The sequence below is a fragment of the Gymnodraco acuticeps genome, unplaced genomic scaffold (genome assembly GCF_902827175.1).
Source record: "Gymnodraco acuticeps unplaced genomic scaffold, fGymAcu1.1, whole genome shotgun sequence".
Classification (NCBI taxonomy): domain Eukaryota; kingdom Metazoa; phylum Chordata; class Actinopteri; order Perciformes; family Bathydraconidae; genus Gymnodraco; species Gymnodraco acuticeps.
In genome coordinates, this window is record NW_022989882.1 from 73,249 (window position 1) to 92,739 (window position 19,491).

A 19,491-nucleotide genomic window follows, 5' to 3' on the forward strand; every position below is an offset into this window, starting at 1 on the left:
TCAAACTGGCATTTTCTTTATAATCTGTACCCTGTGTCCCTTTGTGTCCTTTTGTAGTCAATTTCCTGTTGTTTGTCTCGTCTTACCCCGGCTGATACTTCACTAAATCCACTGTTTTAATTTGTAAGGCAAAATTGTAAATGTAAATTGTAAATCTGTAACCCTGTAAGGTGTCCTTGGGTGTTATGAAAGGCGCCCCCCAAAATAAATGTATTATTATTATTATTATCTATCTTTCCTGAATCCATATTGACTGTCGTCCAAAAGCTGACGTGTTTCCATGAAACTGTGCCGTGGAAAACTGTACAAATCCCGTTTCAATAATTCCCCTCTACTCTAAAGTCGCATCTAAAACGTGATCTGATCTAGCTGTGTATATTTTGTTATTTTTGATTGTTATATTCAATCTCATTAGCTACAGGCATGTTTGAAGCTTGTAAAGGGAAGATGACAGCTCTCGCCACTCTGCTGTTCCTCAGCGCCGCTCCCCCTCCCACTCGCTGAAATTATGAATGTAAGGCGTATAATAATCATAGATAACACGGCAGGGTCCGTTACAGTTTGTTTTTATCTGATTTCAAATAAGCAAAGTCTTGGCTTTCAGAATATTAAACTTGTTTCGGCAAATTCAGATGATAAATACAACTTTGAAGCTTCGGCATAATTACAAGCGGAGAACGGAGTAATTTACCGTCACAGCAGGCATAACAACAGCCGGTGTTTCTCGTGAGTGCAGTAATCCAAACGAAAATATCTTCCCTCCGTACTATTTTGATCATTTGCTCCGCTAATAATCAATCATGATGATTGATGATGAGAAATTATGGATTCCAGAGAAGAGAAAACTTTAAAGGCCTTTTTCTCAAAATGATGACTCTGTAACAGTCATTATATAATGTGACATATTTTGCTTAATATTTGGAGTACAAAAACAATCCTGATATCATTAGAAAGCTAGGAATCAAAATGTGTCTTCGGGTCAATGCGACTGATTTCGATGGAGCAGGTCACTTTGCATTAGGTAAAATAAAGCAGGCAGACATAACAGGAACAATATGTACATTTTAACCCAATCAAATAGGACATTGTCACACCATTCAAATGTATCCATGTAAATTACAACCAATAAAAAAGCTTAGATTTGTTTATTTGTTATGTTGTTTACTTTATTTGTTACGTTGTTCTTTGTGTGTCAGCCGTTAACCTAGAAATAATATATACACTTGCAAACATGTCAGAAGAACCAGCGCAGAAGAAAACTAAATACAGTCAATCTAAACTTAAATGTAACAACTGGAAGGTCACATCCCTGACATCCACATCTCCGGAGCCTGGACCTTCTTCAAACATAGAAGCAGCGAAGCCAGATGAACCCAAAAGCAGCACCTCTGCGGCCGCAGAAACTGTCAAAACCGCCGCCGCCCCCACAGCCGCCGTCGTTGAACCGAAACAGGCTGGTTCCGACTGCATGGAGGTTTGTTGTCGGGACATTGAGGCGGGTAAAGCTGTACAGCTAACTATCGGAAAAAAGGAGACCGCTAGTAGATTAATTGAGCAAAGAGAAGGTACTTCAACGCAGAATGGTACAAAAACAGAGAGTGGTTCATTCTTTGCAAAACCACTAAACGATAGTGATAAATTGCGATGTTAACAACCTCATGATAACCTCATATTTTTTTAACTTAGGATCATACCTGTGTTTAGTCTAGAAAAAGGTAAATGTGTGCATTTTATTATAAAGTTGTGTATATTTACAGACTATTGCAAAAACTAAGAAGCTTATAAACATCAGGTTTAAAACTAAAAGAGCTTTACAAAAAAGTAACACAATTAAAGATGTTTGGAGTTTTATTTGAGTTATTCATTTACATTTTTTGTCAAATAGATGCTGATTTGAAACCGTTGTTAGGCCTATACAGTTGCGGCATTTCCTGTTTCTGCCGGAGAGAGGGGAGGCCGTCCCAAAGCTTGCTGCTGTATTTACTCCCTCCATCTGACAGGAGGGAGCCTCATGTGTCACTCCACGGAGTTCACTCCGTCACGGAGGGGGAGTGTGTAGGTGTAGGGCGTGGTTTGGGATTGGGCCATACACACGCACTTTTTTTGGCCCCCCCCACTTCTAAAATGAATCCGGCGTGCCTGGTTGCCACACGGACCCTTTAGTGGGAACACCTGTAGCGTTAGCTTCCATTCCTGCTAGCTCATCAAGCAGAGCTGTTCATGTGATAACCTCTCTGTTATTAATGGCTAATAAAGATTAGAACTCTGTTCTCAATACACCGCCTCCGACTCCCTTTTCCTGGCACTACACTGGTGACCCCGACTTTTCCGAGAAAGTTTCCGGGAAATTAACGAGCATGGCTGAACGCGATGTTTTCGTAAAGCTGCCGGAATTCTGGGAGCACGCCGTGGAGGCATGGTTCGCACATGTGGAGGCGCACTTCGCCTGCCGACAGGTCCGTGACGGGGACCTGAAATACTACCATGTTGTAGCAGCGCTGGGCAGCTCTGCGTCGTCCAGGTTGGTGGGATTCATCGCAGCCCCCCCACATCATGGCAAATATGAGGCGATTAAGGCCCTTCTCCTTAAGACATTTAGCTTATCTGCTAAGGAGAGGGCTCGCCAGTTACTTGACATTCAAGGCCTAGGAGACAGCAAGCCATCTCAGCTAATGGAGAAAATGCTAAATCTGCTAGGGGGGGAGGATCCCCGGCTTTTAATCACCGAGATTTTCCTGCGTCACTTGCCTCCCCGGGTACAGACGGCGCTGGCCAACACGCCTGTCACGGAGCCCCGTGCTTTGGCTGAGGAAGCGGATCGTTTTTTCCTGGCTACACAACAGCCCGGTGCAGAGACGTTAGCTGCGATGCTCAGCGGCCCACCTGCAGTCAAGAAAGCGTGGCGGAGGCAGGACACGGCTGTGGCGAGCCGGCGTGGAGACGCCGGAGAGTGCGTTTACCACGCACGTTTCGGGACAAGGGCGAAGAGATGCATCGCTCCGTGCAGCTACAAACCCCCGGGAAACGGAGGGGCCGGCGCTCAGTAGTGGCTCTGAGCGTCGGCGGCACGTGCAGGCTCCTCTTCGTCAGCGACAGCGTTTCGGGGAGCCTGTTTCTGTGTGACACGGGCGCTCAACGGAGCGTAGTTCCAGCGTCGAGTGAAGACGTCGCCCGTGGGGGGCACGGACCGCGATTGACGATGGCTAACGGCGGTCCCATTCGCACGTACGGCGTGAGGCCTATGTGTCTGTGCATCGGAGGACAGCGTTTCAGCTGGGATTTCGTGACAGCGGACATTTCTTTTCCTGTGGTGACACGTTATTGGACATAATTCACCTCTCGTATTGTGTTGCCACACGGACCCTTTAGTGGGAACACCTGTAGCGTTAGCTTCCATTCCTGCTAGCTCATCAAGCAGAGCAGTTCATGTGATAACCTCTCTGTTATTAATGGCTAATAAAGATTAGAACTCTGTTCTTAATACACCGCCTCCGACTCCCTTTTCCTGGCACTACAACATGAACATTAATAGAATATCACCTCCCATCTTCAGAGCAATCTGACTATTATAACATTAGCGTTAAGAAAGCTTACTTAAATATCTGCCACAACATAAGTAACCGGATCAGAGTAACATTAAGTACAGTCCGCGGCATATCACTTCATAATGTATCATATATTTTCTTATCTGAGTCAGCTGAGCCGTATCTGGCCATGCAACACTCTCAGTGTCACATACTGTATGCAGAAGTATTATTTTAAGCAACACATTAAGTTGATGAAACACTTGAGTCAAATGTAATTAAAGTCAGATCGTGTCTTGGACGGAGCAGTGATATCATAAACCTGTTAATGTACGCATTCAAACACTTGTTCTGTTACCAGCTGTATTCACCTTGCAGGTGCAGCTATGTGGCTTTGATCCTGGATCAAGTGTTTAAGTCATGGATGTTTAAAGTTTAACTTCTTCATATGTCTAATATTATAGTTCACTTTTCATTCAGGAAGTATGACGCTGCGCTGTCAGTACGCTTCTCCATGTTTGTGATTGGTCGAATGCTCCAGATGCCACCCCTTTTATGTGAACGCGCACCTAACTAGATAGGAAACGGCTGGCTTGAGCGATCCACTTGATAACCAGTGTCGTAGTACCGTTTAGCGAGAGCGCGTTTGTTTTGGATTAGGCCAACCGGCTAACTCAAACATATCCAGGTTAGGTTGAACCAGCTTCATAGTACAGGCCCCAGTTATCTCTCATTCCAGGCTTCCTGATTGTTTTCACCTGGCATCCTTCTATGTCTCCTGTGCTCATCAGCGTCAGTCCCGCCCCTGATTGTTCACACCTGTTTCTCATTGTCATGTGGTTACATTTCCCTGTCTCCCAGTGTTACTCGTCAGTTCGTCTTGTCAGGTATATGCTCTGGAAAAGTTTTTGTTCCTCACTACGTGAGCGCTTTCATTTGGTTCTCTATTTTTGTCATCTCAAACTTGAGATTTGGAAAAATAAAGTATCTTACAAATACTTTACCTCTGTCTCCCGGGTCGTGCAATTGGGTCTTAAATCCTAAGTGTTTGAGTTCGTAACGGAACGAACTGACCATTATGGACCTAGCCGACCCAAGAACGCTTCACGCCGCCCTGTCAGCACAAGGCGTGAGGATTTATCACCATGAGGAACAGCTGGGCATAGCTGCCCAGGAAAGGAAAGAGCTGGAAGGACGCCAGGCAGATTATCCAGAAAACATTTCTACACAGATGCAACAACTGGTTGCCCAAATGAATAATTTTTTCACTCACCAACAGACTGTTCTTCCGGTGACGTCATCCACAGCTGAGAGGTTGCCTGTCAATACTCCAGCTGACACAGTTTACCCAAATCAGGCTGTTTCTTCCCCTTTACGGCTGGCTCTTCCGGAGAGATTTTCCGGAGACTCCTTGAACTGCAGAGCCTTTCTGGTAGAGTACGATCTGCATTTTCAACACAACCCAGGAGCTTTTTCATCTGATGGTAAAGTGGCGTTTATCGTGTCTCACTTAACGGGAAGAGCTGCAGCCTGAGCTACTGCAGAATGGTCTAGAGACACCAAACTATGTTACTCATTGGCCGATTTCATAGAGACTATGAGTCGAATTTTTGGCCTGCTACAGAGGCCAGCAGAAGACTGTTTCAAATACGTCAGCTCAACCGTCAGGTGGTTGATTATGCCATCGAGTTTCGTACAGCAGCATCGGACAGCGGATGGAATGTTCCGGCTCTTCGTGACGCATTCATGACGGGACTTTCGGAACCGATAAAGGACCAGCTGGCTCCACTGGAGACACCCCGGGATCTGGAATCCCTCATCGCTGTGGCCATCCGGATCGTTAACCGTCTTCGGGAATGAGAGAGGGAGCGTCGACGCAACAGAGATGTTGTTCCCAGCTTCCACGATTCGTCTCGGAGGGTCGCGCTGCCAGCTGAGAATTTCCAGCCCATGTTATCGGACCGTCGGAGGACTAGACTTCCGAATGACTCCGGTGAACCCATGCAGCTGGGAAGAACCAGGCTTTCTCTGGAAGAGAGGCATCGCCGTCTACAGGAGGGTTGTTGTTTCTACTGCGGCCAGCTGGATCATCAACTCGCTTCATGCCCGGGAAAAGATCGAGCTCACCAGTCAAAAGGAGGGCGCTGGTGAGCAAGTTTCCCGTTGACTTTCCTCCTCGACCTGTTACTCAGGTAAACATTTTTATTAACAATCAGGCCATTGACCAGGGTGTGTTAATAGACTCAGGGGCCGACGAAAGCCTTATGGACTGGGGCCTAGTCAATCAGCTAGAAATAAAGACTGTTCTGCTATCTCAACCTGTTAATGCCAGTGCCTTAGAAGGCCGCTTGTTCATATTGCACTGAGCCCATTCAGATTACTGTGAATAAGGACCATACAGAGAGCATGCAATTTCATATTTTTGAATCGGCTCAGCACCCGATTATTTTGGGGTTTCCATGGCTGAAGATCCACAATCTTCACATTGACTGGCGTTCAGGGAAAATTAAGGAATGGGGAGAGGATTATATTGGCAGGTGTAAACTTTCACAACCTGTTAATGCACCAACAGACTCCAATAGAATCATTATTGATCACCCTGACTATCCTGATCTATAGAAGGTACCTCCCTGTTACCATGATTTAAAGGAAGCGTTTAACAAGTCCAAAGCCCTGTCGCTACCTCCTCACCGAGATTTTGACTGTCCCATTGATCTCTTACCGGGAGCCCCCATTCCCAAGGGTAGACTTTACTCAATTTTGAGACCTGAGAGAGCAGCAATGGACGAATACATCTCCTCTTCACTCAAATCAGGGATTATCCGTCCTTCCTCTTCTCCAGCCGGAGCGGGATTTTTCTTTGTGGGGAAAGAAAGACGGGTCTCTGAGACCTTGCATAGACTAGAGTCCACTAAATGACATTACGGTGAAGAACCGCTATCCTCTGCCACTCATGTCATCTGCTTTTGAACTGCTTCAAACTGCCAAGATATTCACCAAGTTAGATTTAAGAAATGCATATCACTTGGTTAGAATAAGAAAAGGGGATGAGTGGAAGACAGGATTCAACACTCAGTCGTCACTATGAATACCTAGTAATGCTTTTTGGACTATGCAATGCACCGGCTGTGTTTCAAGCTTTTGTGAATGAGGTTTTGCGGGAATTTTTGAATATTTCAGTGTTTGTGTATCTGGATGATATTCTGATTTTCTCCCCAGACGCTAAATCTCATGTTAACCATGTCCTGTTCTGGTGGCCAGCCATGAGGAAGGATGTGGCGGAGTATGTAGCGGCTTGTCCGGTGTGTGCGTGTAATAAGACCTCGTCTCAAGTCAAGATGGGCTTGCTCCAGCCGCTGCTGATTCCCCAACGTCCTTGGTCACACATTTCTATGGATTTTGTGACAGGATTTCCTTCATCCAGAGGCAAGACTACGGTTCTAACAGTGGTGGATCGATTTTCAAAGATGGCAAACTGCATCCCATTGACCAAGCTTCCCTCTGCCAAAGTCACCGCAGAGGTCATGATGAATCACGTATTCAGGATCCATGGATCCGTAATTTCCGTTTTCTGGAAGGAGTTTAGTCGACTCATAGGTGCCACCGTCAGCTTGTCATCAGGATATCACCCTCAGTCAAATGGACAGTCGGAGCGTCTGAACCAAGAACTAGAGACTAGGCTACGTTGTCTCGTCTCCCGGAACCAGACCACCTGGAGTGACCACCTCACATGGGTCGAATTTTGCCCACAATACTCTTCCTACGAGGAAGAGGTGATGGTTCCATCGGCTCATGCCATGATCAGACGTTGTCGCCGAGTTTGGGCTGGTGCTCGCCAGTCTCTTCTCCGAAGTTTAGCTCGGATGAAGGCTGTTGCAGACGTCCATCGCAGGGTCGCTCCCTCCTACAGTCCAGGCCAAAAGGTTTGGCTTTCCACTAAGGACTTAACACTCCATGTTGCCTCAAAGAAACTGGCTCCGAGATTTGTGGGTCCTTTTCCGGTGTCCAGAGTCATCAACCCGGTGTCTGTACGCTTGCAACTCCCCCGGAATATGAGAGTGCATCCGACGTTTCACATCAGTAAAATCAAGCCGGTGTGTGAGAGCACACTTGTTCCCGCCTCCAAGCCCCCTCCACCACCCCAGTTATTTGAAGGGGTTGAGGTTTACAAGGTCTGTAAACTACTGAAGCTCCGTAATAGGGGGAGGGGGAAGCAATTCCTGGTAGACTGGAAGGGTTACGGTCCTGAGGCTAGGAGCTGGGTAGCTGCTTCATTTATCGTAGACAAGACTCTTATCCACGATTTTTACAATCAGCCTGGGCCATCAGGAGTCGGCCCTAGAGGGGGGGGGGTACTGTTGTGCACCGACAGAAATGTTAGAGAGGTTCATGTTGTTTTATGTTTGTTATCTCTCATTCCAGGCTTCCTGATTGTTTTCACCTGGCATCCTTCTGTGTCTCCTGTGCTAATCAGCGTCAGTCCCGCCCCTGATTGTTCACACCTGTTTCTCATTGTCATGTGGTTAAATGTCCCTGTTTCCTGCTTATGCAGTGTTCCTGAAATGTTAGTGTTCCTTCCAGTGTTACTTCCGTGCTTCGGGTAGAACTATAACAGTATCGATGTGTTACTGCTAATGTTATGTGCAACAAAGCCTCACATGTAAATCTGAAATCTCACAAAATTGTCATTATAATGACGAATGTATGTGTCATTAGTTCATGTCCTCTGGTTGGTTTAAAACAGATGTATTGAGTAAGATCAGTTTTTACCAACAATTATGTTAAACATGTTTTTGCCATTTGATCGTAAATAAAACAGCATATGTTCCATTTGAAATCTCTATTGCATTAGTCCATGATTGCTGTTCATCTGAGTAATGTAGAGCTGTTTGCGGGCCTGTTTCCCAGTGTTCCTCGTCAGTTCGTCTCTGCCATGGTCAGGTCTATGCTCTGTGCTCTGGAAAAGTTTTTGTTCCTCACTACGTGAGCGCTTTCATTTGGTTCTCTATTTTTGTCATCTCAAACTTGAGATCTGATAGTGACTTTTTTTGTTTTGTTATTGCTGTATTTTGGAAAAATAAAGTATATTACAAATACTTTACCTCTGTCTCTGCAATTGGGTCCTACATCGTAAGTGTCTGAGTTCGTAACAGATACAGCTGTGAAGGCTTTGGCTCAGTGGGTTGGTGTGCTGATATTTGGATACGCGGAGCGCTGGTTGTAATCAGCATGTCGTTTTGTCCTTGGGCAAGACAAGGCAAGCCCCCAAATTGCTCCTGTAGGGATGTATTGAGTGTATAAATCGCTTTGGATAAAAGCATCTAACAAGTGACATGTAATGTAACTACAGCACATACCCCACCCACATTAGATTTCCATTTAATTATGCTTCTCCCCAGGTCATTAGGACATGGTTTGAGGCCAACCATAATGTTTCTTTTTTGGGGGCGGCAGTAGCTCAATTGGCTTGGGAACCGGAGGGTGGCCGGTTCAAGGCCACAAACACACCAAAGTAGAGAGTACTTGGAGTGCCCACTGCTTCTTGTACTGGAACTATGGATAAATGCAGAGGTCTAATTTCACTGTGTGCTGTGCTGTGCAAAGTACGTGTGTGACAACTAAAGAGTGTCAGTCCTTTAATCCTCCCTTTCTATTCCTTCATGTGTCCTATGAGAGAATAAGGGAGCCGTTTTGCTCTGCACCGGACAGAGCTTACTGCCAGGGCTTATGCAGTGTTCCTGAAATGTTAGTGTTCCTTCCAGTGTTACTTCCGTGCTTCGGGTAGAACTATAACAGTATCGATGTGTTACTGCTAATGTTATGTGCAACAAAGCCTCACATGTAAATCTGAAATCTCACAAAATTGTCATTATAATGACGAATGTATGTGTCATTAGTTCATGTCCTCTGGTTGGTTTAAAACAGATGTATTGAGTAAGATCAGTTTTTACCAACAATTATGTTAAACATGTTTTTGCCATTTGATCGTAAATAAAACAGCATATGTTCCATTTGAAATCTCTATTGCATTAGTCCATGATTGCTGTTCATCTGAGTAATGTAGAGCTGTTTGCGGGCCCTAATGTTTATTATCGGTCCACGGTTATAAAAATATGCGCACTTCCATGTGCAGATAAAAATGTGATCAGTCAACTGTGTGTGTGTGTGTGTGTGGGTGTGTGAGTGCTGCTAAAATCAGATGAAATATTAATACCCAATGCCCCATGTTAGATAATTAAGTCCCAATGGCTTTTAGAAGGAGAGAAGTCAATGAGCAAGTGGTTACATTTTTCATTTAATTGTTACGGAGCTGGTGTATTTTTTTGGAACAGCAGCGTCACCTGATTGTTATTTATGATCTACGATTAAACAACGTTACATCCATTCACTTATGGCAGTACAAATCCCGCTAATTTAAAACTACTGCATATCAGTATAATTTGATTCATTATTATTTTAATGAATGAAGCCTATATACCAAATGACCTAGCCTGTATTTTTTATTATTTGAAATTCCCCTTGAACTTTCTGATGCTTTTAATCCAGGAAAGATGCCATGCAGCAGCTCTGGTGTGTTCCCACCTAAAACAATTCCCCGGGCGCTGCACACTAGCTGCCCACTGCTCCTAGTACTAGACTCCTGGTACTAGGATGGGTTAAATGCAGAGGCCACATTTCACTGTGTGCTGTGTGCTCTGTATGTGTGACCATTAAAGAAGGTTTCATCCCTCCCAATTATATTATATAAATGAAAAGGCTTCCATGTTTGCAGCATTGTCATTACTAGACATGAATTAATAATAGGGCCAGCTCCATACAACAACTGAGAAGCCTACATTACACATCCATCATTTTGCAGTGATTTATGAAGCAATGATGTCAATTTATTGAGGTTGAAACATTTCTGCAGATTGGATCGAAACAGACGATGTTGTATTTATTTATTTTAAGATCAACTGTCCTGTGGTTTCATTCACAAGTGTTTCTATTGCTTCCACTGAATATTGTCGTGTGTGTGTGTGTGTGTGTGTGTGTGTGTGTGTGTGTGTGTGTGTGTGTGTGTGTGTGTGTGTGTGTGTGTGTGTGTGTGTGTGTGTGTGTGTGTGTGTGTGTGTGTGTGTGTGTGTGTGTGTGTGTGTGTGTGTGTGTGTGTGTGTGTGTGTGTGTGTGTGTGTGTCCAGCTGTTATTCAGAGTTTTATGAGCGCGCCTCCACACAGCGCAGTCTTTACTCTTTAGCCGGTCGGATTCAGGCCGAGACGTCTCGTGCTGTCTATTTGGCACTTTGATTGATGTCCTCGTGGGGGGCAAAGGGGTTGGGGGGCAACAGTGGAGCGTTGCTTTCCTGCATACACACCGAAAAAACACACACACGCACACACATACACTCGGTAGATAACGACAGGAGCTCGTGCAGAATAAACCCAGACGTTGAGTCCTGGGATCGGCGCGTGGAGCAAACTCTGTTCCTCGCGCCGGAGCTGGGGACTCGCGCAGTGGAGGCCATGGATCACACCGGGATACCGGGGGCACATCTGCAGGAGCACCCGCACGCAGAGCCCATCAACTTTGGCATCGAGCAGATCCTCAGTATGGAGAGCTGCATGCTGAGCGCGAGGATGCACGAGCAGGACTATGGGCACGGGGCCTACAACAACAGCGGCGCGAACGGTGGCGGCTACATATACAGTAACACCGGATATAACGGCACCAGCAGTGCGTGCGGGATGGCTTCCCTCGGCTCGGCTTATCACATGAACATGGGCGTGAATTTGAACGGGCCTAACGTTACTTCTGCCGGGCATGGGGTCATCCGGGTCCCGGCACACCGACCCCTGAGCTGCGGGAGCTCTGCGGGCTCCGCGCCTTCGGGTGCCGGGAACATCAGCCTGAGCGCGCTCACCTTCCCCTGGATGGAGAGCAACCGGCGCTTCACCAAAGACAGGTTCACAGGTAGGCTAGATCAAATACAGCAAACAACATTATATAATACTCATTCATCTAAAATAAACTAATATAATAAATCCTGACCATAATATAACATAGAATAATAGAATACATTATAACAAAACAGGAGCTAACGAAATCAAATATTACATATTATAATACATTATAGAAAACAAATTTAACAAAATGAAATAAATAATTCTAAATTGTAGGCCTAAATATAAATAATTTGTTTAAGCTGTTTGTTCATTGCACTTTCATTTAACACAATCCATACAACTTTATATAATACATCAATAGAAAATCTCCCTGAATCGTCATAATTGGCCTGATTATGTGTAACGGAAGAATCTATTTTCAATCATTTTGGAAAACGTATTAAATAACATATACAATTAGATATCGACAATAATAAATCTTTAACTGGGAACGGAAGTACTTTTATTAGGCTATAGCCTAATGATAAAAATAATAATAATAATAATGTCGTTGTTATTGTCTGTTTGTGTTCTTTGTAAAAAATGTTTCTCTTTAGGCTACAGACCACTCTCATGTGTACGCATATATTTTTGCTTTCCATTTCTAAATATAATATTTCCATAAACAGCATTATCGAAATAATAATAATTGCAAAAAAGATTTTTGTTCAGAATAATAATAATAATTTAAAGACTGAGATAGACATTGTCACAATACTGGATTTCATGAATTAAATATTAATATATGTAGCCTAAATACATTATTTAAAACGTTTTTTGGGGCTTGACTCAAAAAACACCTTTTCTAATCAATTTCTCTGGATGATCCTCAAAGGTTTCGTTACAGTGTAAGAAATAAATGTATTAATACAAATAAGAAATTATACAATGCTCATGTTTCCTGAGCGCTTACAAAATGATTTAACACTTAAACATAACATATTGATTCTTATTTAAAAAGATATTCAGTGCTCTCTCCTCCTCCCCCCCCCTCTCTCATCCCCTCCTCTCATCCTCACTTCTCCTCCTCTCCTCCTCACCTCTCTTCCTGCCGCTCTGTCCTTCTGCCGGGTCAGTGTCCCTGTCCCCCCTTACTGTCACCCGTCGTGTAGGTCACCCGTACCAAAACAGGACCCCCCCAAAGAAGAAGAAGCCGCGGACGTCGTTTAGCCGGCTGCAGGTGTGTGAGCTGGAGAAGCGCTTCCACCGGCAGAAGTACCTGGCGTCCGCGGAGCGGGCGGCGCTGGCCAAAAGCCTGAAGATGACCGACGCTCAGGTCAAGACCTGGTTCCAGAACAGGCGCACCAAATGGAGGTGAGCTTTTGTTTCATTTCAAAGACTGTAATGAATACGTGTAGACCTCTACCCACTCTGTGGAGGGAGGGCCTCTTGTGGCTGTCGGTGCCCCTCCGGTGGCTTTAAAGCGCTCCAGGAGAGACCCTTCTTCATGAAGCATGGTGATCGGTTTGTGGAGGAGACTCTTGCTCTTTCTGCTATTCACTCACCAACAATGAGAGCAATGGGCAAACGCAGTGTTGGAGAGAAAACAAGCACAAATGAAAGGGCCCGAACAGAACATCCATCAAAAACGTTCTAACATGTTTATTAAACAACAACAATACCCATACAGCTTGTGTAAATTCATTCAAATTAAATGTGTAATTTTAGACCTTTTTGATAATATTTATAGATGATTGTATTTACGAATCCTTAGAGCTTAACGCTATACACATTATACACTATTAGCGTATTTTTTTCTGCAGAACATGGTATTATCCAGTTAATCATTTTATAGAGGAACTGAGCGGATTCATGCCTCTCACTGCTGGCTTGCACTCTAATCATCTGATATGTGACATGTGAATAATTACACTTATATTTTTACAACGTGATGAAGCCTTCTGCTTATTTTTCGGCTGTTCTTATCATTTTATTTTTCGTTGACAAGGACACAACTTTTGAATTGGTAATAATAATATAGGCTATCAAACTGAGAGGGCACTGCAGAAATATAACATTGTGCATAAAGATAATATTAAAGTAAAAAGATAATATTAGGAATATTAAAAAGCAAAAAAAGACAATATTAGGAATGTTAAGTGGAAATGATAATATTAGGAATATTAAACAGCAAGTAAAAATCATAATATTAAGCACATTAAACATCAAATAACAAGATAATATTTGGCATATTAAACAGCAAGTAAAAAGATAATATCAGGCATATTAAAAACACTTTAATACTCTTAATATGATTGCTGTTTAATATTCATAATGACTGGCTGGTTGATGGTCTTCTGAAAGGCTAAAATAATACTAGGCCTATTGTCTATATTGGCCTACAATATATAGACAATAATAAAACTATTTTAGTGGACTACAGGCAGTGGCGAACTGGCCATCGGGACGTTCGGGACGAATCCCGATGGGCCGGTGTAGGAGGTGTAGGTACCATATCTGCACCATGGATGTATAATAAGAACTGGATACAGCGTGGGAGGCGGGGCCTCATTCATTCCTATGAGAGTTGCTCATTAGCGCATGATGACAAAATGGCCCAACTTTTGAGAGAGCGAAACGTCACAGATTACCCAGCATGCCTGAGAAGTACCCGTATGTGCACTCATAGAGCATGCGCAACTTTAACCACGCCGCCCAAAAGGCTCGTTCACATTAAGCACGTGAATTTGCGTACACGTAACAGCACCGCGCGTTCATGACAGCATGGTACTGGATTTATATTAACGAGGCGGCAGTTAGCAGTTAGCAGCTAGCTAGTAAATTATGCTAAGTTACACATCAATCGTTATGTACTTTTATATTACGCTGACATCAGGATCTAGTGATATCCAAGCAACAGAGCTTCATTTAGCATGATACTTGTGTGGGTTGTACATGAAACCACTTGGTAATATATACAAATGTATATGTTGAAGCCTGTTATGATCAATTGTGAGTTAAAACTTTATCTAAAAAGTAAAGCTGATGATGGATTACTGTGGTGGAGTTCAAATAACAATAGCCTATTTCTTTTTGAAATGTGATGGAGTAAAAGGATAGTAACTGTGATTATTCATGTTAAGTAGCCCACAAGTAACTAAAACAATTGCAAGTGCAATAAGAAGCTACAGGAACGTTAATCTAACGTCGGTAATATTAACTTTATTTAATACAACATTTACGGTACAAGATTTACATCATACAGCCCATGTAGTATAATATTTTACAAATGATGAATTACAGCAAACATGTGCAATATATCCATTATTACAGCTCCGTGGGCTGGCAGTAAGGCGATATGGTCCGTTGTTATTGTGCATCCATGGGTAAAGAGAAACTCATGTAGTACTGAACACGTAACATGAACGTGCCGGGCGGCGCGGTCCCGTGGGTTAGATGCACGTTCATAATGCCGAGGGAAATAACTGTCAGAATAACGTTATTAGCAAATTTTTACAACTTGAGGACCGAATGTTTTTAATAAGGGCTATACAAACGTTCATACTGGGTAGTTTTATTTAGTTTAAAAAAAATTATCCAACGAGTTACAGACCACTCTTTCCCAATGTAAATCAATGGGAAAAAGTGTTTCCGGGCCCAGCAACCTAAAGGAAGTGTAGTACCGCCGTTTGACCAGCACGAATATTCTCATCAGACTCCGGCGCACTTCCTGGGGGCTTGATCTGCACGGCCTACCAGATTAGCACGGGGTCCGTTACATTTACTAATGACGTCACGCATTGGCTGTATGGCAACCCAAGAGGACATTTTACACGGCCAAATTCCGCAAAGAATATTAAAAAATAACAATCGACAGGGAATGTATGTTAGTGGAACTGTGTCAGGAAAGTGAAGTGTTAATTAAGTAATGTTATTGAAGAACTGAAATGCATAAAATTGAAAGTTAATATGTATCATATCCCTCTGAAATGGTATCTGGTGTTTCCATAGCAACTACAACTTCCTGTCAACAGCGTAAACTCCCACAGACAATACACGTTCATCCTCTGAACGACGTGTGAACTGTCTGCTCAAAAAACTGCAGGAACAGAACACAGATAAAAAAACATAACCCCCTTCACATCTCAACTATTGTAAATGTTACGGGTCCCCGATGTGACCACAGTAGCAGTGATGATGATAACTGTATTAAACAGGTGAAACAGGAGCTGTTGACAGGAAGTTGTTGTTGCTATGGAAACAACATGACGGTATCTGATATCATAAAGACGGAGAAAGTAAAGAATAAAGTTTATGTTTAAATGTTAGCATCCCCCGAAGAAGCACAAGCTCTTACGTTGAGTCTGGAGTTTCAATACATTCTAAATCATCAGTAAAGTCTACGACCATATTTCGGAGGGATATGATAGCCTACAAATTAACTTTCAATTTTATGCATTTCAGTTCTTCAATAACATTACTTAGGCCCATTCCCAAACCGCCCCCTACACCCTACACCCTACACCCTACCCCTACCCCTCCGTTCGCGCGTTCACGCGGAGGGTCCGCCATATTGAGGGCTGTTCCAAAGCAACGAGTGTGGAGCGGTGTGGAGGGGGAGTGGGCTATCAAGCCCTCAAAAAGCGAGTCTGCAGCGGTGCTGACTTGAGACCGGTCTCCACCTGACCGGAGTCACGCTGTGTGTGTCCATCAGGAAACAAGCTGTTAAAAAGTAGTTCCAGCAAACATCCACTGATAAACTGCGATGTTAACAACCTCATGATAACCTCATATGTTTTAACAGAGGCCCAATCCCAAACCACTCCCTCGACCCTACCCCTCCGTGACTGAGTGAACTCCATCTGTAGCCACACTCGCAGCTCAACGAGGCTCCCTCCTGTCAGATGGAGCGAGTAAATACAGCAGCAAGCTTTGGGACGGCCTCCCCTCTCTCCGGCAGAAACAGGAAATGCCGTAACTGTATGTAACAACGGTTTCAAATCAGCATCTCTTAGACAAAAAGTTTAAATGAATAACTCAAATAAAACTCCAAACATCTTTCATTGTGTTTCAAAGCTCTTTTAGTTTTAAACCTGATGTTTATAAGCTTCTTAGTTTTTGTAACAGTCTGTAAATATACACAACTTTATAATAAAATGCACACATTTACCTTTTTCTAGACTAAACACAGGTACGATCCTAAGTTAAAAACATATGAGGTCATCATGAGGTTGTTAACATCGCAGTTTATCAGTGGATGTTTGCTGGAACTACTTTTTAACAGCTTGTTTCCCGACGGACACACACAGCGTGACTCCAGTCAGGTAGAGACCGGTCTCAAGTCAGCATCGCTGCAGACTCGCTGTTTGAGGGCTTGATAGCCCACTCCCCCTCCACACCACTCCACACTCGTTGCTTTGGAACAGCCCTCAATATGGCGGACCCTCCGCGTGAACGCGCAAACGGAGGGGTAGGGTGTAGGGGGCGGTTTGGGAATGGGCCTTAGGATCATACCTGTGTTTAGTCTAGAAAAAGGTGTGCATTTTATTATAAACTTGTGTATATTTACAGACTGTTGCAAAAACTAAGAAGCTTATAAACATCAGGTTTAAAACTAAAAGAGCTTTGAAACACAATGAAAGATGTTTGGAGTTTTATTTGAGTTATTCATTTAAACTTTTTGTCTAAGAGAAGCTGATTTGAAACCGTTGTTACATACAGTTACGGTATTTCCTGTTTCTGCCGGAGAGAGGGGAGGCCGTCCCAAAGCTTGCTGCTGTATTTACTCGCTCCGTCTGACAGGAGGGAGCCTCGTTGAGCTGCGAGTGTGGCTACAGACGGAGTTCACTCCATCACGGAGGGGTAGGGTCGAGGGAGTGGTTTGGGATTGGGCCTTAATTATCACTCCACTTTCCTGACACAGTTCCATTAACATGCTAATCTGGTAGGCCGTGCAGATATGGTAGCCTACCTACACTGAAGTGGGCCGGTCGGACGATGTGGGCCGGTTGGATAAATCACTAGCACCCCCCCCCATATATAAAGATTAGGCCTATATATTATATTATAGATTATAGTAGGAGTATTAAGAGCATGTTTCTCTGCTGCAGGCGGCAGACGGCGGAGGAGCGCGAGGCGGAGCGGCAGCAGGCCAACCGGATCCTCGTGCAGCTGCAGCAAGAGGCCTTCCAGAAGACCATCACCCAGCCAGTGGCCCCGGACCCGCTGTGCCTACAGAACAGCTCTCTGTACGCCCTGCAGAACCTGCAACCGTGGACCGAGAACACCGCCAAGATCAACAGCGTGTCAGCCTGCGAGTAGACTGAGCCAGCGGCCGGGTCTTACCACGGATAGCGGGCAGAGACCCGGCCCGCAGCTGCCGAGGAGCTCCCCTTCTTGGCGGGTCTCTCCGCCACTCTGCAGCCTCTGCTGCTCCCAGGACAGACTTGCCTGCTTCGGCCCGCTTTGGCCTGCTAAGCCTTGCAGAGACCACACTTGACATTTTGGAAATATTTTGGAGACATCAAGAAGAACATTATGCTCCATAAAATTGCGCGAGATGACCAGGACATACTTAGGCCTACTTCAATTATGAGTTGTATTATATTTGTAGCTAACTGTAGGGACTTGATGTTTCATAATCAGCATATTTCCATCTGTGTTCATCAGCTGATCATTCAGAGGGCTTCACAGGCTACATTAAAAGACAAATCGTATAGACACAACTAGGCCACTTGACGCCTAATGTTGAAAATGTTACTACATTCTCCAACACCTCTCACGCTCATTTAAAACAAAAAGTTGTTTTCTTATTTCTCTCTGACACTGTTTGTGTGTGTGTTCGCGCGTTTCTGCATATTTGCGTGACTGTGTTGACGGTCATACATTTTGGACACTGAACATATTGTGTCTGCTGGGTTTGACAAAATACATGTTCATGTCCATGTCATGTTACATAGGCTACCCTATATTCTCACGAGCTACAGTAGAGAGAAATTTGAGCAACTCACAGATGCTGAATGAGCGATGTTTGGATCATCCACAGAAACACAAAGAGCCTCGCTGCATTAAATATGCCAGTAAGACACGTGACCCTTGTTCACAGCAGCACAGAGAGGACCAGCTAGCAAACACTATCAGACAGATCCTGCACATTCACATAACTTTCAACTTCATTTGGAAAAACGAGAGCATGAAGCTGTAAAGCAGAATATTGACTGTTGCGATGTGAGTCTGACACATGCACTAACAGAGGTATGTCCACGTGGAGCTCTGCATATCACCGAGTCAGCAGAGCTCGTTCCCCATGTGTGTAGAGACTGCTGTCTTGACTGCTGTTCCTCATGTACCATATTGTGTGTTTCATGGTGCACCTCAAACTTATCTGTTATTGTTTGCATTTGTACTCAGACGTCCCATTAAACATATCTTTTGATGCATGAGTTTTAACATTCTCTAATGAAAGCAAGACATTTAAACGTGTGTGTGTGTGTGTGTGTGTGTGTGTGTGTGTGTGGGTGATGCAGGGACGTGCACAGACATTTGGAGGGGCTATTGCTCTCAACTGGAAAAACTTGTTTTTAATGTAAAAGGTTCATAAAATAAAAACACAACACTGTCATTGCAAGTGACACTCAGTTGACTTTTATGTCCAACTGCTATTCGTCATTCAGGCACATTTTTGGTTTTACGGTCCATATCTCATTACAAATATTAGTAACTATTAAAGAAAAAATGGGGACAATCAAGTTTTAATGTAGTTTGACCTTTGTAACTGCTGTGCAGACATTCTGATAAAATAGGGCTTCTAACGTAACTAGGCTAATTAAGCCTACCTTAAATAAATTCACTAATTAATTAAACCAGTTCAATACGCATTATTCTTATCATTCTTATTGTTATCATTCTTTATGAGCGCAAAAACGGTAAGGAATCTAGTTACTTATTTATTTAGTATTCCATAACTTAATAACAGAGCTACTAAACTAAACTCAAACTAAAGTGGTAGAGACATGGCAGAAATCCTACAATAAAGCGGGACATTGAACTGTTCTCCGTGAGAGGGCGATCAAGAGAAGAGAGAGCGGCCCCGTTGAGGGAGTTT

General features: G+C 43.8%; 1 protein-coding gene across 1 annotated transcript; it reads left to right on the forward strand.

Annotated features, from left to right (window-relative positions):
* The first annotated feature begins 10,761 nt into the window (after positions 1-10,761).
* LOC117534337 (T-cell leukemia homeobox protein 1-like) lies at positions 10,762-19,249 on the forward strand. Its single transcript, XM_034198534.1, has 3 exons — positions 10,762-11,475; positions 12,524-12,761; positions 17,498-19,249. Exons 1-3 carry the CDS (start codon positions 10,815-10,817, stop codon positions 17,706-17,708), a joined length of 1,110 nt encoding a protein of 369 aa, XP_034054425.1. The 5' UTR covers positions 10,762-10,814; the 3' UTR covers positions 17,709-19,249.
* The last annotated feature ends 242 nt before the right edge of the window (positions 19,250-19,491 follow it).

What these genes read in the sequence shown, in the direction of transcription:
- LOC117534337 (XM_034198534.1), top strand. Translation starts at nt 10,815, where the DNA reads ATGTCCTCGTGGGGGGCAAAGGGGTTGGGGGGCAACAGTGGAGCGTTG. An exon ending in CACCAAAGACAGGTTCACAG is followed by an intron (nt 11,476 to 12,523) that starts GTAGGCTAGATC and finishes CTGCCGGGTCAG; the next exon opens with TGTCCCTGTCCCCCCTTACT. An exon ending in AACAGGCGCACCAAATGGAG is followed by an intron (nt 12,762 to 17,497) that starts GTGAGCTTTTGT and finishes TCTCTGCTGCAG; the next exon opens with GCGGCAGACGGCGGAGGAGC.